Source organism: Ostrea edulis, chromosome 3 (genome assembly GCF_947568905.1).
Source record: "Ostrea edulis chromosome 3, xbOstEdul1.1, whole genome shotgun sequence".
Lineage (NCBI taxonomy): Eukaryota > Metazoa > Mollusca > Bivalvia > Ostreida > Ostreidae > Ostrea > Ostrea edulis.
The window spans coordinates 30,472,441-30,498,023 of record NC_079166.1 but is presented as its reverse complement, the minus strand read 5'-3'; the positions used below and the strand labels follow the sequence as shown (position 1 = coordinate 30,498,023).

General features: G+C 34.3%; 1 protein-coding gene across 3 annotated transcripts in view; it reads right to left on the bottom strand.

Moving 5' to 3' along the window:
* Nucleotides 1–4,530: 4,530 nt before the first annotated feature.
* Nucleotides 4,531–25,583, bottom strand: part of LOC125676565 (sterile alpha motif domain-containing protein 9-like) — a 35,750-nt gene continuing 14,697 nt past the window's right edge. For 2 of the 3 annotated variants that reach the window (XM_048914415.2, XM_056160432.1), the window contains exons 2-8: nt 24,485–24,581; nt 24,335–24,372; nt 22,825–22,881; nt 18,434–18,730; nt 17,915–18,278; nt 13,016–13,042; nt 4,531–11,382 (exon numbers count right to left, since the gene is read on the bottom strand). In XM_048914415.2, coding sequence (XP_048770372.2) covers nt 5,573–11,382; nt 13,016–13,042; nt 17,915–18,278; nt 18,434–18,730; nt 22,825–22,881; nt 24,335–24,372; nt 24,485–24,560 — 6,669 coding nt within the window. In that variant the 5' untranslated portion in view covers nt 24,561–24,581 and the 3' untranslated portion in view covers nt 4,531–5,572. The remainder of the gene's footprint in view (nt 11,383–13,015; nt 13,043–17,914; nt 18,279–18,433; nt 18,731–22,824; nt 22,882–24,334; nt 24,373–24,484; nt 24,582–25,583) is intronic. The other variant, XM_056160433.1, reaches the window with a different exon arrangement.

The window sequence follows — 25,583 nt, the reverse complement described above, 5'->3', positions numbered from 1 at the left end:
AAGATATCTTCGACATGTTATCTAATATTTTCTAAACTCTAGTTTCAAACTAATTTCTATTAAAACAATGTTTATAAATACCGATTAACTTTCCCGTGATCATCGCTGACAATACGAAACCAAAATCTCTGAAGTAAGTTATGTTTTACATTGTCGATTATACGGATAATGCACGTATATATTCGTTCTGAAATACTGCGAAAATTTTAATTCACAAACATACATGTATAAGATTTAAATTGTACTTTACAATTAATTCTATCCATTGGAAGTAACTGTCATTGGAGACAAGACACAGTATTCAGACCTGTTATCGACTGTGCAAATACAGGTAGTTTACTCCGCCACGGTATAAACGTGGTCCCGCGAAGTCCCGCTATGAAAAACCGCGACGGTGTAATGCGGAAAGGAACTTTCCGTCGCGATGACGCGGTAAATAAGGGATCCGCGTTTGCTGTGCTGTGTGTGTGTCTATATATATATATATATATATATATATATATATATATAAAGCACTAAATAATCACAACTAGGTACTGAAAATTTTCGCCCCAGCCCGGGGTCGAACCAGCGACGTACGGCACCCACCGCCTAGCAAGATTGTCAAACCAGTGCGTAAGTCCACTCGGCCATATACATGTATACCACAATCACATCTTGTCCGCAACAACTCTGCTGTCCCATCCATTTGTCGTGATAAACTGTAAATAGTTTTTCGGTTCAGACAGTACGTTTACTCACAAATACATGTAGCAGTCTCATCAGAGTGAGTTCAGTGACAAAATTGAGATTCCGGAGGTCCGTGTTTTACTGTCTCCAATTTTGTATTCTTAATAGAATTTGTGATAAATGTTAACTAATATCTTTGCATTTTTCTTTTCACTTAACAATTACATGACTGCGTCCACTTCTGCTTCATATTTAAATATTTTATTGAAAGTAGATACTGGCAGCTCGGCCTTGTAACGGGATGGTTTCGGCTTTCCCATCGTCAACTTCCCATATTTATGTAACAATATTCCATTATCACCTGCAAATGGTGTTTATATCTCTCAACTGATTCGATACGCAAGAGCTTGTTCTGCGTATTGTCCGTTTTTAAATCGAGGCAAGCTACTGACAAACAAGTTGATGGTACAGGGGTTTCAAGAGTCTCGATTGAAGTCAGCATTTCGCAAATTTTATGGTCGTTATAACGCTCTAGCTCGTCATTACAACCTATCATTGGGTCAAATGCTGTCTGATATGTTTCATACCGATATATAGTTAGGCCGTTCTTGGCACACTGATTTTGACAGCGGATAACTCCGTCTACCTGATCAGGATATAGGGCGCACGTCGGGTGTTACCGGGGCGGTCGACAGCGGATGCTTACTCCTCCTAGGCACCTGATCCCACCTCTGTTGTGTCCAGGGGTCCGTGTTTGCCTAACTATTTATTTTGTATTGCTTATAGGAGTTATGAAATTGATCACTGTTTGATATCTTCACCTTTCATGCATACATACATGTATCGAACAAAACAAAAAAAACAAAAAAAAAACAACCCCCCCCCCAAAAAAAAACAAGTTCAAAACTGCTTCACTTATTTCGTGAAATGTTTAAGAATCAGTTACTCTATGATCTAAAAACTGTATTATTGTGGGCTGTTACTTGGAACATTTTGGTCCAGTACAATATTCATATATCAAGCTATATAGCTTTATAAAGCTCTATGAAATAACTTAATCTAGCTCTTTCAATTTTTTTATGAAATTAATTTCTAAAAGCACAAATATCCAATTTCAATGAGTAATAAAATTCCATCCACGTGGTCCATACAAAAAAATGTTAACAAATAATTCTTTGTAAACTAAATTCATCAGAATTATAAATTTGATTCACAAATGTTACTTGTTACTTAGGTGCCTCATTACACCTTGAAAGAGTTTCTCAAATCAGCATGAAATGATTTAATTTGAATGAGGATATAAAAAAAATAATGGATATTAGGCAATCACATTTTACATGTGTAGTTTCTGTGGAAACGAGGTTATTCATTTTTAGTTTATTTTCCGTCATGTATGAAAATAAAATAATTTTTGATAAAATTGTTACAGAAAATTAAGCTTAATAAAATTCTAAAAGCTTTCCACAAATTATGACATTGGTTAAATTTGTTGATAGAAAAACACCAACAGCTGTCCAGGTCTATTTTTGCATTCAGAAAAATGCAGCTAAATATTTGTGAGACTTAGCATCTGCACTAGTAATGAACGAATATATAAACAGAAGTACTGAACACGAACAGTGATCAATCTCATAACTAATAACTAATGAATCACTTTAATACATTGTGTTTTGTTTAATCACATACAACATTCTACAAAAAAGTAGTAATTATTTTGATATACCTATTTGGTAGGTTTCACCGAGTCTAATACGTTCTTTCATATCCCACTATGGTTACTACTGTACATTGTACTAGATAGAGTTCCTATACAGTTAGGCCTTGTTCATCTGTAAGTTACACTGCAACATCGTCGTCTTGACTAAGTCATCCGTTGAATTTGACCAATGGTAGCTTATCAAACGGTGATAAACAAATACTTACTCCCATACATCCCAAATTAATACAACAAAATTAAGTTTGATACACGAAGTGTTGGTAAACAACGAGAAACCGAAAGTAACCCTGCTGAACAATTTTGAAGCGGCGTGACTAAAACACAGAACAAAAACTGCTTTCCGGAGGAACTCGAACACGGCTATTGTACAACTTTTGAAGGGTGCATTGAATATTTTTATGAAAATTTTTTCCAACCCAAAAATGATGAATGATATTTATATTTATTGGTCAAGTACTGTATCACATTTCTCCTGACTTATCTAAGCATTTTACTATCAAGAGATATGGATCAAGCTGGCGATCGATGATGGTGAAATTAGAATTTTATTGAATGATAAGCATAGAGGTGAAGCACAGTCATGTTTATTCAAAAATGCTTGAGAATGTCATAGAAAATCATAACTTCGTTAATGTCCGACCTTTTCAAATTTGAAGATACTATTCACCAACACTGCTGGATTATAACAGCATCGAAGATCTTACTTTCCCAAGCGAGATTCGTAGAGATTACATGTTTCCTCTCATGTTTTCACACAAAATCATCATCTTTTACCTGAGTCATGCTGTTATTTATGTTTCTTCATGTATTCCAAATGCCGATGCCTATTAGGGGCAATTTTATGGCCACAACATATAATCGTAATGTATGTTTATATACAGAAAATTGTTGACTTTTATATCAAAGAAAATAATTTATAAAGAATCATTTGAGAAACATTACTATTATTTAGTCATGGAGATTTACACATGCACTTGAAGTAGATGACAAGTAAATATTTATTACATTTTCTCCATGATTCAACTATAATAGACCTGTATGTCGTGACGTACGTTTTTATTGTGTCATCATAAAGTATAAAGTGCAACGGGGTACATCAATAGTTATCTCTGTTGTTGCTAGTCTCGTGCAACCAGACGATCTGCTTTCTCCGTAAATATCCGACGAGCAGAGCTCGTCGGAGATTTGCGGAGACAACCGAGTGTCTGGTTGAAAGAGACTATGTTGTTGCAAATCTTACCTTAAACCTCTTTTACTAAGATGAGATGACGAAAGTTATTGAAATTGTCATTGATTCTATTAGATCTCAACCATTGATCTTTTTTTTTTCTAGCAAATTCAACATGTATGATTGCCGAATTTTCTGTATTTTTGTCTGCAAAGTGCAGGTACTACGTCATAAGCTTTTAAGATCGCGGCATTGACCTTGTAATAATCTAAACTCTCAGTTAGCGCCGACTAAATATCGACCGCTTTGGCAACCCAAACACTTTGTAACAAAGTTGACCATTTCAAATTTTCTGCAACTTTTTCAAAATGAGGATATTATTTATCAACTGATTATTCCTACAATTTCGGAACTAACCTGCTATTTTTAGCTGCATCGACTTCATTTCTTACAGGTCAATTTCAGATTTTTATTGTAATTTTCATTTTTTTTATTCAAATTGTCTTAAACTTTCTCTCTCTGCTCTTTCATTTTCTGCTTGCATTTTTCCTCGCTCAAACTCATATTTCTCTTGTATTTCTTTTTCTTTTTCAGCAGCAGCTCTTTCATTTTCTTTTTCTACTCTTTCATTTTCTCACGTTGCATTTTACTTTCTGTTTTTTATTTTTCTGATTCAAATTCAAATTCTGTCATTTTGCTGGTTCACCTGTTTGTTTCGGAGAATCATGGAAATCACATGACTTAATATATGTTCTTCTTCAAGTTTTTTAGCGACCTTAACTCGAATATCTTATTTAGGCATTGTAGATTTAATCTCTAACCCGAAGTGTCAGCTAAACTGATCGACTCATCTTTTTTAAGGCATCGAACACATGAACCTTCGGCGAGACAAGAAATTCTGAGTCCGAAAACATGGTAAATTCTGTTGTCTATGATATTCAATAATGCAGAAAAAAAATGAAATAGAAGTCTTGAAAAATGCGATATATTTTTTATTATTATATCGGATAAGCCCAAAGTTCTGTTGTGGCTCAGAATTTACCCTTTACAATACAGCAGCATTTACTAACAAAGGCAAACAAACAATTAATAAGATTAATAAGATTTACAATTAATGACTGAAAGAAAAATTGTATCAATAGCAAACTACTAACTTACGGTAGTTGAACAATAAATTACAAAATCCGTGCCGAATTGAATCTACACACACAAAATAGTTAATTCTAAAATCCTCGTACGAAGTTATAAAATAATCCAAAAATGTCCAGAGCTTTTCTAATCAGAGCTTTTTTATCATAAAAATTCACAGTATATTCATAATAAGATTGAATTTTCTAGTACAATCTTGAAAAACAATAGCGCTCAGAACAATCAACAGTATCATCAAGTTTTTTTTAATATAAGCAGACACTTTGGTGGTATAAAGATTAAAGATATGTATAAACCTCTGTACAAGTTGAAAAAGATTTGCTCCGATTAATCCATTGACAGTCTCTACAAGTATTTCATAAAATTGTAATAAACTTGTTTAAACGTTTCTTATTAATATACCCATTCCTCCAAAGTATCGGTTGTTGTGTATTCCAAAAACACATCTTCACCAGTGAATAATTATCACTGGTGGGGGAGATTTTTAAAAGTAGTTAACTAAAGGGGAAAATAATGAGAAATGATATATATGCACCACTCGATGTCTAACGTTATATCTACATGTGTACATATTATATATCAGTTAGCAGCTTATTTATGCTGTAGTCTATTTGTACATCCTACATCCAATGCAGTGTTATTTGTTTAGAATATTACATTTTACTGTTTCTTAAAACCCATGATGGAAAGAAAATATTAATGGAAGGGTCTATAGGCCTACACACCTGTAGGTTTTATCTGTCCAAATTATAACCCCTTGTATAATTTGTTTTCAAGTCATTGAGAAAATATGAAAAGTAAAAAATTAAAGAACATCCACTCAATAAGTACACTTTACATTATGTTATGTCCATGAGGCGATCTTTATCTTAAGTGTACAAATAAGAATCATGTTTAATATCATATGCTACTGGTCCACCTATGCTAAACCCAAGGAAGAAAACGACCTCTTCTCCTACACGCAATTCTTTGTCCTTTTTCCTGAACATGTGAATATTAATGCCTCGACCTTTACTATTTTCTAGTGCTATATGTGGTGAAGCGGTATTACTTTGTCTCACAATTCCTTTCATTTTAAGCAGCTCATCGGTCTGTGGAAATTGCTGATTCATGAAAATCTTAGATCTGTGATGCAATGAACGCACTCCTGGACCCTTTCCTCGAAGAAAGATTATAATTGGTTGATGTATTTTGTCTTCTGTAACAACAAACATATTGACTTTTTGTGCAGTGTTCTTCGAGGGTGGAATTTTTCTTTTACTTTTCTGCAAATAGTTTAAAGCCTCATGAAATTGATCGTCATCGTAAATTGTTTTCATGCCTTCCAAAGGCCACATTAACATGCACAAAAACATACATGCTAAATCAACCTTTTCTTGGTTTCTTTGAATTATTTCAAGACACATCTTTATGATATGTTCTTCTTTTGAAAAATGACCACCTATTATTCCTAATGCAATATTTACACAGATTTTGTTTGCAAGATCTGCCGATGTTGTGGATTTAATAGCATTAATATGGGAACGTATTTTTTGTAATCTGTCAACGATCTCCTTCTTCTGCTCTTTGTTAGTAATTTGATCAAATATCGTTTTAAATGAATGACCTTTCAAATTCAAAAGTCTACCTCTGTGAAATGCATCCTGTAAAAGAGGTGTTATACCCTCATCAACATTATCTGTGTTCTCTCCATAATATGAAGAAAACTTTGCTAGATAGGGTGAGTAATTTTTCTCTAAATCAGCATAAGATCTGTGTCCTTTTACATTCATTTCACTATCTTGCAGATCAAAGGATGAGTAAAAACAAATTCTATCATCAATGAGGTCAATGGCTCTCTCTCCATCAGATTTCATATCCTTTATTTTTTTATGAAATTCAGCCCACGGCTCTAACAGAACACCAGGAATAAAATCTCGCTCTATTATATATTTACGAAGATCTTTTTTAGGAAGATTGAGCTCAATTTTTCTCAAGAAATCATTGATGGTATTTATGGTATGTATAGTATCATGAAAAGCTTCGTATGTATCCAAGAACCGGTCTCTTTTATTTTGAGCCTCCACGAATTTTTCAAGAGACCTCAGTATCAGTCTTAAATGTTGGTCAGCAGTTTCCAGCTTCACCCCAGCCGTATCAGTATTTTCAAATTTCTCTCTCAATAAAATACCATATGTATGAAGACAGAAAGAGAGCGATTGATGTGTTGCAAAATCAACAGATGTTTTAGCCCATTCCTCGGCTTTATCATATTGTTTTTGCTTACGATACAATCTAGCTAAAATTTGAGCAAGTATGGGGTCATGGAATATTTCGAAACTATCACTGATTAAATCAATCGCTGAATTCACGTCAGATGCTATTATGCTTTCAATGAGTGGGCTAAAAGCTGTTCTATTGCCTTTAGGATGTATGCGAATCCTTTCTTTAAGCATAGCTAGCGTAAAGTCTCTTAACCGCACTGTCCCACTTGTTTTACCTTGCACAATAAATATTTCTAAAAAATCTGTCGCCACTTTTCCTATCTGTATTTGTTCCTTAGCCATGATTTCCTGCAAAACATCCTTAGCTATTCTTGGGTATACCATTCGCACGTATCTTTTAGTTCTGTATTCTGCCTTTTCGATGATTAGTAACGTGTTAAATGCAGTGGATTTTCTTTCGGTTTCCCAAAATCGTTTCTTCATTAGATAATCACAGCATTCTACTGGTATACATAGTCGTGTCCATCGTCTTACAGAGGGGGTAAATGCCGACAGAAAAGAAATATATTTGATCAACTCTCTCTCCGGAATATATATGTCATCGTTATATAATAGATATGCCAGTGTTTCTTTAATTATATCAATGTTAAATCCATTTCTCATTATCATAAAAGATATTAAATATTTCGGGTTATCATCACCAAATTTCCTGTGATTTTCTTCGAGCTCTTCAAATTTTTCCCGAAGCCATTTTTTTTCTTTTTCATTCAGCTTATGACGTACTTGAAAAACATTAAGATTTTTATTTCCTTTGGAAAATGAATCGGAATTCTCCCTTTGACATGTAAGTACCATGCAATTCATTCCATGACCATCTGATCGTTTTCGAAATTCTGTTTTCAGATTGCTCATAAAATTGTCGTATGAAACCTCAGACTGCAAAAGATCGTCCAACAACAGTAAGACTGGTAAGGGCTTCGAAACATTCCCAGTGTCTTCCCCATATTTCCAAAGTTTGAGAATTTCCATAACAGTAGAGTCCGTTATTTTCCTTAAAACACAACATCTCACTTTCTCTTTTCGAAATTCCCAAAGAATATGGTGACCGAGTGTGGTTGCTCCTGCACCTGCCTCATGAGCAATTGTTATAACAACAACGCTTGCCTCACTCTCCGGGTCTTTCAGTTTATCCCTAATCCTTTCTGTCAAGTTTTCCAAATAATCCGTTCTGGGGCACACTTGATTACTGAAGTAGAAATTCCACCATGTTACTTTAGCACCTTTATAAAACTGCATCTGTTGCGTTTTTTCTAGTTTTTTTCTGGCTTCTGTATCTGAATATTCATTTTCACATTCGTTGCTACTTAAAATTTGGATGTCTCTGCATGTATCAATAAACAATGCATTTAGTGAAATTGGTGTTCCCGAAGAAGATGGAACGACATAGTCTACATTTTCTTCTCTTCCGCAGACCTGTAACATAGTTTGTTTGACATGAGCCCATGGGATTCCTTTTACACTGTGTTTTTCTAACTCATCATATGTAGCCTTACCGTCCTTTACAATAAGGCTCACAAATTCATCAAATATATACTCATTCTCTGCAACTATAACTATTGGATCCCAGCCAAACTTTGCAATGACATCCCAAAAAGTATCAAGAATACCAACAAAGTCGTCATGAAGTAGAAGGATAAGAAACACTATTCGATTTGTAGGAATAACAAAGGGTTGATTAAGAAATGACACAGCAGCACTTATCTGGGCGTAATATTTCGAAAACCATTGCCCTCTCTGAAGATGAGGTGCACCAAATTCTAACCTTCCATTAGCAAATAGCCATATTTTTTTTGTACTGTACTCTAAATTTAGGTTTTCAGCAAGTTCTTGGAAATTTTTTGTATGTTTGTGAAAATGATCACTCTCGACAAACACAGTTTGCTCTGGGATATGAAAATGGGCACACAGACCATCCTTATTAGAAGATTCATCAAAGTCAAATACAGCAAAAAAAGGCATATGTCTCACAAATGAAAAATTTTCCTGGAAGTCTTTATCACTTTTAAGATCATTTGAGGGTTTCCCAGCAATCAAAACAGGGCATATATACTTGTTATCTGTGTTTTCAACGTTGAAGTCATGACTGAAGTCTCCTAAAGTAACTAAATGTTTTAATTGTGAACACAGATTTTTCTGGTGTCGGTTCCGTTTTTCAAACTCAATCCGATTTCGAATATGCCTCTTTAAAATTTTACTTTTGAATTCAGATTCTTCGAAAGGATTCAAAGATTTTGTTGAAGATCCATCTCTTAGAAACATGATATATTTATCTTTGATACTCTTACCACATATATTTTGGATGTTACCAAGGTTCACTGCAAATGCTTTATCTCCACATTTTTCATTTGATGGTTCAATATCAATTTCCATGACAATTCTGATATTTTCTTCTGACTGATTTTGCACAGTTCGCACATATTCCGGATTTTTTATACAATCAGATGCAATATCTGGTTGGTCAAAGCAATCTTTGATTCCACGTCTAAGAGCATCTGAAAACGCTGCTCGAGTGTTCTCCCCCTCCTCTGTCATATGGAAACCAACTATTTCGCCGTTTTTATAATTTTCTGTGTTTTTATCATCCCCGATGCCAAAGTAAATTGTACCATTTATGCGTTTATTTAAACATCCGCATGCAAATCTGAGAACTTCTTTTAGAAATTTCACAATTTTTGCTGTGGAAAATAATTTAAATTCAATACATCTCTCCGCCAATGTCCCATCATCTTCTGGTTGAATGAATATATTTCCCTTTCTGTATACAATACCGCAACTGCTACTTTTAAACTTTCTTGGAGGCTGCAGTTTCATTTCTCTTGGTGTTGTTGATGGTGGTGTTTCACTTTCATTCCCGACAGTTTCGCATACATGTTTTGTCTCTTCAAATGAAGGTTCAGGATTTGGTATATCTTGAAAAGTTTTACTTTTAAATCCTGATGACAATCTCTCTGGATGATATGAAAAATAACGTTGATTTTTTGTAAAAGTAAAGTAAAAATCTCCATTTCTTTTCGAAGATTTGCTCAAGGGTGTTTTATAAACACGTCCATCATTTTCTAGTATGCATTGACTCACAAGAAAAATGTAAGTAGCAGATTTATAAACCTGTAGGGACGGAGTATTAACATCCATTATCAACTTTAGCGCTTTGCACTGGTTACAAATTTGTGATTCATCGTTTACCGTATCTTTGTCTGGTATTTCTTTAGCCCAACGGGGAAGATCTTTGATAATTGCTTTCCAAAGTTGTGATTTCCGTTTGTTATTGTTTTCAAATTCATTTGGCAGTGAGACAACAAAGAATATTACTTTTCTTTCAAAATTACTTGGACTATGCCAATTTGAATGAATCGCTATATTTATCGTACAATCTACAACGTCCGTTGATACCCTGCACCCTGACTCCATAAGCATTCTTCGTTCTAAAATTTTACATTTGATATCAATATCAGTGCCCCTTTCTTCTTCAGATACATGTTTGACGGGGGCACAATCCATGTTTTTCATTTCTTCTTTGCAACTGGTATAATCTCGCGGAATATCTGCATGCTTATGCTTTCCTCCATCGATATCAGGGGTTTCGTTGGGTTCGATACAAATATTCTGGATATCGGGTGTTACCAAGGACACGGGTTGATTGTTTTCTGTTGCATGTTTTTCTCTTTTCTTGATCGGAATAGCAGATTTGCTAACCTTTTTATCAACCACAGATCCTTCTCGTATATACAAAACAGACACTCTTCCTTGTTCATGCGTTTTCATTGACTTCACCTCAAGTTCTTTCTCTTTCTTTTTTTTACGTTTTTCAGTATCAACAGGTAAGGGCCTATCTAGATCACCGAAATTTTCATTCCCATGTACTGCGTGACGAAAGTCTTTCGTCACAAATAATCGTGAGTCGGTTGTAGTCATTATCTCTCTTTCTTTTCTTCCAGGAAAATAATTCGTCCTATTGAGAAGAATTTTTTTAAAGCATAACTTTGGTATATCAAGCGTTTGGAAGTCCTTGCTAAATTCTTCTTCATTGGGGTACAATCTAAAATTGAAGCCATCAATATATTTCTCGATTATTTCTTTGCAAAGATCTTGTTTTTCCTCTTCTTTAATACCAATTTTTTCAATCCGTCTAATGAAATCGCTAACTTCCTCAGGAGATTCATCGCAAAGATAGTAATCAGTCAATTTCTCAGGTTTTTTTTTACAAAAGTATATCATCTTCCTGGCAATCCCAATTGGCAGACGAGCATCAGTCGCCAATTTATCTTCTTCATGATAGGATAATAGTAATTCACCATCAATGGAAGATAGAATATCTTCATATTTCTTATATACATTATCTGGAATGCCAACATGTGTTTTGATCCATTCCGTAACCACTTCCTCTGAACAGTCTTTGGTTATTTTCGAACCAAAATCTGTGAAAAAGACAACAAAATATCAAATTGAAAAATCAACAAGAGACACATGCATGTAGGCCACAATACCCACCCGAGTAACGTTGCTTCTTCATCCGAATATTTGTAAAGAAAAATCCTCTACCTTTTTCAATGCTGAGATAAAATTGACCCTGAATCATTACCCCATCCTAGCCCAACAACCACGGGGTCATGACGTAACCGAACTTGAATCAATGATCATACAGCTAGGGATGCTTCAATATCGATATTACTATGATGGCCTTGCTCTTCTGGAGATGACATTTAAAGATTTTCTCCCCATATTTATGTATCATGTAAAATTTTATTCATGATACCACATGTCCATAATGTGAAAAGAAGAGCAAAAGTATTTGGAAATGTTTCAATATCAATATTAATATGATTTAGTATGGCTCTGCTATTGCATGTGGATTTTAAAAACTTCCAAACACTACTTGACGAAAAATGTACTGAGTCCCATTTTTTGCTGATAATTACTGATATCGAGCAGTTGGTGTTGATATACTCTGATAAATATGTATTATTACTACAGTAACAGGCCAGATACAGACAGGGAATCAGAAAACCACATGGTGGTGATCCGGAAAACCGGATCACACGCTGTGAAATCCACGGTATCAAAGAACGATACATTGATCATTAATAATTACAAATATTTTTACTGTTGGCACTCATAATTTCTGTTGGTGCCTAGAATTGCTTATAATTACATAAGGTTTGCACTGAAATTTCTTATATTTTCTGATAAGTGCTAAGGAAAGTGTTGTCGGTACTGAGAAGTGCTGATAAATGATGTGACTATCGGTGTCCTTGCAGGAGGTGTAAAAATGTGCCACAGGCTTAATACACAAGATAAAACCAACCAAAATATACATGTTTATGAGAAAACCTAGTGGTGAATATTTTTATTTTAATCCCCATTCTTAAAGGACACATCGCATGTTTCTAAACTTTTTTCCCCCAGTAAAATCAATTCTTTTCATTCCTAAAAATATTTTGAATGTGCTTTAAATGAAATAGTTTTCGTAGTTATCGAGTTTGAAAGCGATGGAATTCAAATCTTGCCATGGTAATACCTTCTTTGAAATTGTATGCGTCATTATGTGTGACGTCATACGCGATATCGAGCGAAAATGTTTGAAAACAACTGTTAGCCATTTAATAATTGGCCCAGTGGCTCATAAGATTTTTAAAAGTTGCCATATAAGTTTTACTAATTCTTGATTATCTCCACTTTAAATGAGTGTGACAATGTATTTGAAGAAACTTGAATCCTCTCTATCCAAGCATACTTTGTGGCAAGTGTCGCTAAAATCAACCCTGTGGTTCTAAAGAACACGTCCAGGATGTTGAAAGTTCACGGACGAACGGAATGACGCCAGACGTAAATTAATCAGAATACTAAATCACTTTTCAGAGATAAGAAATATATATGGTGAACTTAGAATGTAGTATGAAATGTGAAAAGTAATTACTGCAAGTTACCAACCATCAAGGGAATAAATCAATGATTTTTTCTTATAAACATTTCAACTGGTGACCCAGCATCAAATACGTGCATATCTTGCTTTTTCAAATCAGTTGCAGTTGTAAAAGCAAAACGGAATACCTGTAACATTCCCTGGTGCTGGAGAATCTACAAAAAAGAATGAAAATACATTCTCAAAAACTGAAGAAAACCAAAATCCTTGCTACATACACATTATCAATACCCATACACTCTGTAAAATAAGTAGGTGCTCACTTGAAAGACAGCTAGACAAATTATGTACTCTCTATGTAATAAATCCTCAAAACTGTCTTAAGTTCAACAACCTGTAATCTTCTCAAAAACTGAAAACAGGTCAAAATCATTCCCACATACACATCCTCAATACCCATACAAACACTCTGCAAAGCAAACAGGTCCTCACTTGAAAATTGTGGAAGGTGTTAGCTGGACAAATAATGTACCCTTCATATGATATCAAATTTCAAATAAATACAAAAGAGGTCGATATGGATCAAATTTGTGAAATGATCTAGAGTGATCCACAAAGAAGCTACAAATCAAGTTCCAACATGATATGTGACGGAAAAATGAAAATAGAAAAAAATTAATGGAAATTAATATCCACTGCTTTAAGCAAATATCGGGGAACGATAAGTATTACGTCTACATTGCACAGCCAATTGTGTCTAATGTTAATTTAACGTTAAATTAATGTTAACATTATTTTATCAAATTTACGTTAATCTAATGTTAATTTCATTTAAGGTAAGGTTTTGCCCACAAAGTCATGTTGTATATCAGTATCTTCAGTAGGCATTCATCTTTAAGAAATTGAGTTTTTAAAAAGAATTACCCGTGTCGTTTTTTAACTAGATGGACTTGATTTTGGAATGATTTAATACGTTTTCTTAATCTTTATACAAAAGGGAATAAGCGGTGTAAAAACTACACAAGGTAAATCTATGGAGTAAAAAAGATAGTATAATGTATAAAAAGAGTAGCATCTACCATATTATACTAATTGGTAAAGCCATTTTAATTAAAAACGCAAAAATGCACTTCTTACATCTTGAATAGAATTTAAATACTTTACCATGACAACAACAATGCATATTGAACAGCATCACAAAGTCTACGTCAGACAAGTTCCACTTTTAACATAATATTTGGATCATAAACATTTATAAAAGTAAATTAAATTTCTACACACCCGACTTTGTTTCCATGGTAACAGATTAAAAAGAATTATTTCATTTATGTGATTTGTACAACTTTTGAAGGGTGTATTGAACATTTTCACGAAGAAACTGATTCCAGTCAAAAATGATAAACTAACTATATTTATTTGTCAAGTGTTGTAGTATGACATTTTCTCCTATTTTCTCCTGATTTACTTAAACAGTTGTACTAGCAAGGGATACGAATTTAAAAGCTGACGATCGATGAAGGTAAAATTAGAAATTTATCAAATTATATCAAATAATATGACCTTATACACGATGATGAACAAATAAGATGAATAAATAAATGAATATGTGTGTGTCTGTGTGTTGTTTTGTGTGTGTGTTTGTTTTTGATATATTCAATATCAAGGGGACAACAATGCAATATCTGAATCCCATATCTTCAATTTCCCTACGGGTTTTCCACGGTCCCGTTTCGTCATAAATTCCGAGTTCCATCAGCCCGAAACTGTCTTAAATACCACATTTGAAATAAATTTGCTCTTCTTCTTCCATAGCATGATGTTTGTTGACATCGTTGGACAGACGACTGTCACCTTCGCAACAATGTTGATAAAAGCCCGTTCAATGGTGGGTCTAGAGAGGGGATTAAAGTCAAGTTAGTTAAAATGACACAAAACAAATAGATAGACCGGTCGACAGGGGATGCTTACTCCTCCTAGGCACTTGATCCGATTTCTGTTCTGTCCAGGTGTCCATGTTTGCCCAACTATCTATTTTTTATTGCTTATAGGGGTTATGGGATTGATCACTGTTTGTTATCTTCATCTTGCATACATGTAACGAGAAAATAGTGTGACATTTTTCCGACGATACAATTATGTAAATATTTACACCATGACGTACTTTTGAATTGCGATGTCATAAAGGCACACCAATATTTATCTCCCTGTTGTTGCAAACCTTACCTTAACATTAAATCATCGTAAATTTTTAACTTCAAATGTGAAATTAACATTAAATATTCAATGTTAATTTAACTGTGCAATTTCATATAATATGTAAATCAAGAAAACGATGCAAGATTATAAAATTGATTGATTGATATTTTCCGCCACACTCAACAATTTTTTAGTTGTCTGGTGGCGCCCAGTTTTTATTGGTGGAAGAGAGAACCCCGATACAATGTACCTGGGAAAGAGACCACCGACCTTCCGAAAGTAAAATAGGAAACTTTCTCACCGGCGCGAGCATATGAAATTAGCGTTAATTTAACGTTAATGTAATAACGGTCCACTTGTTTGGCACGCTGTTTTTGGCTATATTTAGATCTAAAACTTCATAGTTATTTCGGATTTCAAACATTTCAGTTGAGTATCACTGAAGAGACATTATTTGTCGAAATGCGCATCTGGTGCATTAAAATTGGTACCGTATAAGTTTTACATTAACGTTAAAACTAAATAACGTGAAATATTTAAGAGCAATTCTCTGTAACAACCAAAATATTTCTGCAAGCACTGCAAAAAATATTACACTGTAAATGTTATTCAATTAAAACAAATACATAAACCCTTTAAAAGTATTGTTACACTTATTCTGAAAAGTGATTCGTTTCCATAGTAGCAGGCTATTTATATTTTTAAAAAACTGAAATATTGGAGTTTTATAAAAGTTTTACTTCAATTTGAAATGCCACGAATATGTGACAAGGAAGTTTATGTTCTATGCTAAAAAGTAGTAACACTTTATCAATATGTAAATTTATCTGGAAATAGTATTATTATTGAAGCACAGATTATAATTCAAGTTCAAATATCCAAAATTTAGTAGTTTTACTGTGTACTTTGACCAACTCCTGAGTAAAAAGCCAGCTACATTAAAGATGGCCAAATATTAATTAAGAAAGTAAATAAGTGATATAATGCAGTTTAAAAGATCATGGGCATATGACATTTTATAATAGAAAATTGGCATGGAAAGTAGGAATTTATTGATTTTTGCACATTGAATTATCTCCCTTTGTGGAATTTCTAATGTAGGTTATAATATAAGTAGTGGTATTATGAACTGGGGGGAAAAGGAAAGAAATGAAGAAAACATGTTTTGGGGTATTTTAAACATGTTTGTCCATTACTTTATATGTACTTGGATGTATTCTAGTGTGAAGGAATTGATAAATTCACACGGCATGTAGTAAATAACTTTGTTCCACTGGCAATGCATAACTTTGTAAATAATGGGTTATCCATTCTTGTAATTATTTACCATAAGCCTAAATTTCAAACTAATTTGGTTAAGGAAACGGATAAAAGAGGACATAATCATTAGTTGCTGCATCACTTTCTAAACTGGTGAATATCAAGGGTTTAAAATTGTGAGAGTTGTAGTTGTGTATCAGCAAGGCATGGATATATCAATATACATGCAGAAAGGTTATTTACAGAGTGACCAGGAAGTGCGCATAAACCATAAACCAAGGTCACTTGCAAAGATCATTAAAGACAACATATGTAGTCTAGGTTGACTTCATTTTTAAAATATTATCCCACCTCTGGTGTGTCCAGGGGTCCGTCTTTGCCCAACTATCTATTTTGTATTGCTTGTAGGAGTTATGAGATTGTTCACTGTTCGTTATCGTCACCTTCATTACACATAATGCGGGTTGATGGGAGGAGGGAAAAATGGGTAATAATAATCTAAATGAAAACAGAATAAACAAAAACGAAAAATTAAAAAAGCCAAAAAATAATGTTCAATTTCTTTCTCTAGGCGCAACATCACAAGAATAATGTTTTGATCAGTTTTAAGGTATTTGAGATTTTGAGTATATCGGGTATTTAGTGTTTTCATTAAAATGACATCTTGTCAGCAGTTGATGCTGTTGAGGAAAAAGAAGTCGTGTAAAGTCTACACAAAGAACATTATTAAAGTATGAGGAAGTAAGTAGCGTATAATTGATGTGAAATTTTAATTGACAGGTCCGAAATTTTCTACATTAGTCTGAATTTTGCTGTTGTCATAGGCAAGAAACGACTCCGTGACTTGGACCGGTATATGTCCTAGTAAAAATAAACAAGTGAAATCGAGAGAATGATGACGTATATCTTTGTTATTGTAAGAATCTGTGACTTGAAATTTGGCATGCAAGTAGTTAAAACATCAATCTATGCAAGGAAAACGACAAATTACGCATAGCGTACCTAGTTTAAGATTTTTAAGGCCTTTGAAGCGAGTGGTTAGTTTTTCTATCTTGGTCAGAGTTAGACCCCTTTCTATATTTATGGTATCACAGAGTTCGGGCCCAAATCGGGCTTAGCCCCTATGGATGTCCCGGGATCTACTTGTGTGTAATCAACCTGTAATCTAGAGGTATGTAATCTTCTTTAGGTTATTATAATCTTTAAATGTTTTATTCACCATATGAAGATGTGTATGTATATTAAATTAAAACACGTAACATATTTTTATTATGAATAGGAAATTCATCAACTTTAAAGTTTAGTTTTATGGACTAGTTCACGTTATGTTAGATTTTTTTCTCTCACGGGCTGAGGAGAGGGAATACCTATTACTGGAAATATTACGTCTATTTGTTTGATTCTGGACAGTGTTAGTTACATGTATAACTAGCGTGCAATTTTGTAAACTGATTGTCAATTGCTTGTCTCTCATAGATTGTACATTTTTCACAATTTTGATTTCTTCACTGTTCGTTATCTTCACCTTTCTTTTGATCCAAGGTGAGTACAAATACAGTCATTTGAATGTGTATCCAGTGTTATTTATTCGTTTTACTTTACTATGTTTTTTAATCTTTAATTAGCAATACCTTCTCTCTTCATCCCTCCTCTTCCTCGTATGGAAATATGTATATTGTCAAATGGTTCTATCTTAGCCTTTGATTTTCCTGTTAACAGTTTTCCATTGTGAAAAATTAACTGTAATCGAATTGGAATTCTCAAGCTTTTGTGGATCTGTCTTTTGATGTCAATAATCTCTGTCGAAGTAAGTTTCAAAAATGTTGCTTTTCTCCCTTGCATCAAATAGACAGGGATAAATATGGAGTTTTCGCTATCTGTGTCCAACGTACTATTATTGTCTGGTCTTTGAAGCTCCTGATCCGATTTAGTATCAGATTTCGGTAAATGTAAAAATTCTTTCTTTTCTATCCTCTTCTCTTTACTTTTACCATTCTGTACAAATAAGATATCCTGAGAAAATGAATCATTCTATATTTAACCTAATAATCCAGTATTTGATATTCAATTGATAGATGATTCAAACTTCAAGATACAGGTATATTGAGATCTAAATTGTCCTTTTTCACTACCTTTAATGAAAACATTACCTTTGTTTTTGCTTGTTTATCTTTGATCTTCTTACAATTTTCTTTTTTAAGAGTGAATTCCTCCCATTTCCGTCTTTTCATTTTCACCTTTTTATGCAGAGGTTGACATCTTTCATGCAATATATCAGTCCAAAAGGTGCTCTTACCATGAACATATTCATTGTACTTTGATTCCTTTTCATCATGTTCATGCTTAATACAGAATCGCTTGAACTTTCGTACAGGATTTGACGGATGCAAATTTCCACCAAGCTTCTTTTGAGACAGGATTAGTTTCGATCCATTGATTGACCATTGCTACAAGTGAAACAAATGGAACAATATTTCCTGTTCTGTATAATCAATTGAGATAGTCAGTAATTTGTTACGCCCACTTCAAATATATCACTCATATTGAGACGTCATCAGCTGTAGGTGATGTACAAACCCTGACCGTGCTAATAAATCTCCAAAGCCCCCCCCCCCCCCCCCCCCCCCCCATTTTGTTCCATGCAAATTGTTTATAGTTTTGTACAATTCGTACCATGCACATCGTTCATCGTTCCATGCAACCCATTCACAGTTCTGTACAAACCGTTCATCCCTCCATGCAAACCGTTATGTGCAAGAATCGTTCCGTGCAATATCAAGCCATGCCCAAAGAAACGTACAGACCGTGCAAGTTGATCTTGGAAAGGTGAACATTGATGGGAAATCGCGCAATTATTTCAGAATTACTCGAAGTTGGATTTTAAATATTTGAAAATCCAGCAGATCATTTAAACAAAATAATCATAGCAAAACTACCAGGTAGAGCAAACCCGATACATTCGTAGCTCTTGAAGCAATTTGAATATCCTCTATATTTTTGTTTTCTTCTTTTTCGCAATGCATATATTCAGAAATGATTTGTCTCGTTAGACGTGCATAATCACGTTTCGCTATTCAGTAAATATTTTTTTCATTAATATTGTTTATCTGTCTGGATAATGCAATGACCTGTCTATAACTCGTATTCTATGCAAATCCCAAAGGTTTGAAAACAATGTAGATGTCCGCTGATTTGGGCATTCAAAGTAACAACAGTTTTTGGCTTCTCACAGAAGGCAGAAAATCGGCTGTGGCAATAGAGACAAAACAAAGACAATAAAAAGTGGTGCTTATATGTTTTATCTTAAAACTAAACACCAAGTATGGGTTTTCGTCGGGTTTTTAAGACATGATAAGGATGCCAAAAATTTCAGGAAATATATTCTTAAAAGAATTAGTTTTACTGATACTGGTACCAGAAATAGACTTACGATCGCAATATTATAATTGTTACCTATCTAATATTAGAGAAGAGTTGTAATTTTAGATAAAACCTTGGATCACAATACTAAGAATCGGTTTGGGATTCCCCATCAATAGAAAAAAATCACATTGAACCAGCATCCACGGCATGTGACGTATACTTATCATTTCCACTTACCCCACTGAATTTCGATCCCAACAGGTAGTTTGCTTGTAATGATTACAATAGTTAGTCATTGTGGTTTATGTTTTTAGGTCACCTTAGTAAACTCAGGTGACCTATTGCAATTGGTTGTCGTCCGTCGCCGTCCGTCGTGCGTTTTTACAATTGAACATTTTTAGCTTCTTATAAATATAGAGACGTCACCATTGCCGGTGAAGGGCTGAAAAATTTAGGCCTATGCTCGGTGCTTATACCATTTGAGCAGGGAGGGATCTTTCTTGTGCCACGCCTGGTGCGACACGGGACCTCGGTTTTAGCGGTCTCATCCGAAGGACCGCCCCATGTAGTCACCTCTTACGACAAGCAAGGGGTACTGAGGATCTATTCTAACCCGGATCCCCGTGGGATTGAAAATAAGAAATGAAATAAATCATTTTCCACACACAATTTTAAGAAAATTAGATTGTTATTGCAATTGGTTTTCGTCGGTCGTCATCCGTCGTGCGTTAACAATTGAACATTTTTAACTTCTTAATAACTTGCCAGTCCAACTCTTTTCAAATCTGGTAAGAAGCCTCATTGGGACAAGGGAGACATAAATTGTAAATATCAGGACTCCAGCATTTCTGGGGCCCTAGCGGCGGGGCAAAAACTGCCCAAAATTGACAAATTTTCAAAACTCTATTTCCCAAGAACCACACACGTGTAAAAAACACTAAATGCATGGTGATGTAGGCCAGGAAGGCTTCTATCAAAATTGTAAATTGATCCCCGGAGTAGGAGTTTAGACCCTAGGGTGGGGCCAAACTTGGTATATAGTGTTTATGTGTAAAATACTTAAATAACATCTTCTTTAGTGCTATTGATACTAAATTGAAAGTAAATATATATTTAGAAAGAACAGATTGTCCTTTACCAAAATTGTAAATTCGATGATCAGGGGATAGGGGTTTTGGTATCAGGATGGAACCAAAATGGCCAGTTATTAAATATGTGAACATTAGACATTTCTAACTTCTTCTTGATAATTATCATTCCAATTCTTTTTCATATTTGGTATGAAACATATTTGGAACAAGGGGTGGGGGGATCGATTGTAAATGTTATGATCCCCGGGATAGGGGTTCTGACCCCAGGGTGGGGCCAAACTTGGTATATAGTGCTGAATGGATAGAACAGGTAGTCTTTTACCAAAATTGTAAATTTGATTTTCTCCAGAGTTAGGGTTCTGACCCCAAAGTGAGACCAAACTTAGTATATAACATGTATGTGTAAGTTTGCTGATACTGTATAAAATCCAAATGCATACTTAGAGATAGCAGTAAAGGATTGATTGATTGATTGATTGTATCTTGTTTACGTCTCGCTCGAGAATTTTTCACTCATATGGAGACGTCACCAAGACCGACGAAGGGCTTTAAATTTAGGCCTAAGTTCGGCGCTTACGGCCATTGAGCAGTGAGGATTCTTTAGCATGCCACACCTACTGTGACACTGGTCATTCGTTTTTAAGGTCATCTCCGAGGACCCGTGACATTCACACCTTATGCCGAGCGTTTGGCGATGGAACTGTCACTACCTGTTTTAACGACTTAGGTTTATTGCGGCCGGGATTCGAACCCCAGCCTTCAGCATGCGGGGCGAACGCTCTAACCTCACGGCCACCGACGGTGCAGAAAAGGATGTACAAAAAATGGGGAATTTCATAACCCAGGGTTATAACTTTAGGATAAGTCCAAATTAGTCATATTTTTTGATATTTTAATGTTAATACACCTATTATTTAAAGCATGTCATCAGTGTATGCACTTTGCAGGGCAGTGAAGTTTTAAGAACACATCTTGTTTTATACTGTTGCTGAACATTAAAATTTAGCTTAGATATTCAGAACAGGATTTTTTTTTCGAGATTTTATAGCCCATTGAAGTAGTGATACTTTTTCACTAGTATTCAGGTGACCGAAAAGGTCTATGGGCCTCTTGTTCATTGATATATCTATCTGAGCAAGTGTATGAGAAAAGAGGTATTTTCATATATATCGCAAAAATTGGCTTTGATTGATTTTTAAAGAGGAAAATAAGTACAATTCAACAGGAATGAAAATGCAGTCGTCGCGCAATGTTCCTGATGTTTATGGCGTTTTCTGCGTATTGTGACGTTATATATATATATAAACACTTTGTAGAAATATTTCGACTGTGTTACCGGTCTTCTTCAGTCGTGTAACGTAACGCAAGATCACATACACGAAAGTAATATGACGGCACAGTAAGTATTATAAAATTGAAAAGCCACGTCAAAGTTGATATTGCGCGAAAAATATTTGAGAAAGGTAAGAGTCTAATAATGAAATGAACAATACTCACCCGACGTCGTGGACACTTCCTAAAATATGACTATGCGTACAATTAAATATTTGGTACGTAATAGAACAAAATTTTATAATACTTACTGTGACGTCAAATTACTTTCATGTATGCAGCCTTGCGTTACGTTGTTATGAGAGATAAACACGACTGAAGAAGCCCGGTAACACGGTCGAAATATTTTTACAAAGTGTTTAGAGTTTTTTAAAAAATACTTTTCTTTGAAAAAAGAGACTATATATATATATATATATATATATATATATATATATATATATAAATAAAACTGATACGGTACCAATTGTGATGCACCATCTGCACATTTCGACAAATAATGTCTCGTCAGTGATGCTCAACCGAAATGTTTGAAATCCGAAATAACTATGAAGTTTTAGAGCTAAACATAGCCAAAAACAGCGTGCCAAAAACGTGAAGCCAAATTCGTCCAAGGATAAGAGCTGTGCATGAGGGAGATAATCCTTAATTTTGAAATGAATATATATATATATATATATATATATATATATATATATATATATATATATATGTATATATATATATATATATATATATATATATATATAACTTACCATTTGCAAAACGGTGTTAACAGAACATTTGTCATGTAAATACACTTCTGCATGACCCTGAAAAGCAAAAGATGTATCAGTAATAATATCCTAGTGGGGATCATCCGTACTGGGACATATTTCAAATATTGTACAGGGAGACCAGAAAGGCAAGATCTTCAACATTATGCATGTTCCAACTGAATACAGGTTAAAGGATACATTTTTAACCTCGCTTTTCATTAATAATCATGATCTAAAAGAGTTCATAAACTTTCAGGAAAATTCGTACACTAGTCTCTCGGAAAACGTCCAGACAAAACCATGCTCACATACATACCGAAGGAAGGAAAGACAAATCGATACAATTCTATTTTACCCTCTCCTAAACTCTATGCAAGAACATCTTACAAAATCTAAAACAAAATGACTTAGCCAATAAAGTTAAAAAATACCCACGTAAATGAAGGAAATATCAGGCGGCCGTTTCACTAATACCGCTTTCACATTCACGGAGTTTTCTTACGAGTCCTTACGGGTCTCCGACTCGTAGTCAATCGCAAGCATTCGTAAATCACTCGTCGGTACCCATTAATAACTCGTCACAACTCGTACACACTCGTAAGGATCCGTGAAAGTAGGGACATATTTTTTGACACGTCAAAACAAATTCACGATTGCCCATGGATTTCATTTTCCGTAAATAAATTGTAACAATCCGTAAGTATCGTAAACTGGTCGCATGAACACGTAAACTGCTCGTAAGAATCCGTTCTTTTACGAATCTTTGCGGTTAGATTGTGATACAAGCGTAAGGGGAAAATAAATTTCAAATTGAGTCCATGATTTGTTTGAAATTCGTATAGATATATGAATAGTGTTACAGCGTAGTTTACAACACACAATGCATATATATCTCAGGTTTAAAGCGAGCTTGATGTAGGATAAAATATCCCATGCTTGTGTGATATGTACTTATTATCATTTTTTTTTAAAAATCATCAAAGTTCATTCTATTTTTTTTTTATCTAAGAATTTGCTTTATGTTATACTATTGATCGGGCTCAATATGTCAATTATTTTCGTTAACAGCATGGACATATATTCATAGATTACTGCAGACCATCAGGATAGATTCAAAATTGTGAGGAAATAATGAACATTGAGATTAATTCCTCCACATAGAAAAAAGTTCTAAAAATTAAAAATTAATTCACAATCGTAAGTACTATGACTGCGATAAGTTTTGTGAAACGCTTGTATACGTTTGTGTCAAAGTTATCGTATCAAACGTAATCGTATGTTTATGATTTACGATCGATTAGTGAAACGGCCGCCAGGTGTATTCGTTATGTACATATGGTGAATAAAGAGTGTGCATATTTGAAATATCCACGCGCTAGTCTCTCGGAAGATGTTCAAACAAAATATCGTTTGTAGGGGTTATAACAGTGATAACTTTTTAATTGAAACTTCTTTCGAGAATATCAAATTGGTTCTGAACTATCATCATAGTTCATTAAATTCTCACCTGTTCTTTATTCAGGTACACCTTTTTAACCTGGGCCACTGTTGGAAATAAATATAAATAATATACTAACGTAATTTCGTCATTATCGCATGCAAACAGATACAAGAATACAATTGAAGAATTGTTCCATGTACTGGATATGATATTTACCTCTTTGAATGATTTTGTAGATATACATTTCTCTACAGGTTTGTTTGGGAATTCCAAATATCTCTATGCAGCTCATTCTTTATCTACTAGTTGTTATCTGAAATTTAACACAAACAAAACATCTATATAATTTAAGAATACTGACCTTTAACCCAGAAGATACTCGTTAGACAAGACTTGCAGATATGATAAAAGGTGGAGATAAAGAACAGTGATCAATCTCATAAAATCTACAGTGTATAAACTATACAAAATAGAGAGTTTGGGAAACACGGACGCCTAGACCCACCAGAGGCGGGATCAGGTGCCTAGGAGTACTACTCATCCCCTGTTGACTGGTCACATCCGCCGTGAGCTCCAAATCTCGACCAGGCAAATGAATTCATCCGCAGTCATAACCAGTGTGCCAAGAACGGTCTAACAAATGGTATGAAACACGTCAGACAGCATTTGACCCAATGGTAGGTTCTATTGGCAAACTATATCGTTATAGCGACCATGGAATTTGTGAAATGCTGACTTTAAATGAGACCGTTGAAAGCCCTGTATCATCCACTTGTTTGTCAGTAGCTTGGCTCGATTTAAAAACTAATCATATGCAGAACAAGCTCTTGTGTATCGAATTATTTGATAGATACAAACACCATTTACAAGTGACAATGGAATATTGCTGAAATCGTCCCGTTTGTTGAGTAGTTAGTTTGTCGTTGATATCTACTTTCATTAAATTGACTAGTTCACTATTTTTGAACACAATATTTTTCATTTTTGATGTTAGATATTGAAATTATAACTCATTTAATGTTGACAGCCTCAATTTTGACCTTCTGAATGCAAGCAATATTTAAGCCTTAACTCTGTTCGATGTAAACAAAGTCTCGAGTCTTTTTATGCTTACAAACAAACCAGTGAAATACTGATTTTGTTATATAAAGCATCTTAACTTTCCAAAGTCACAAATCAAACTTATAGATGACACACTTTACCTAAAGAATACTTGAAATGTGATAGATTTGATAAACCTAGATCGACATCCATTTCCTTTGAAAAATTCGTAAAGAATAACATACTACAATCCTTGTTTACAAAACAAATAATA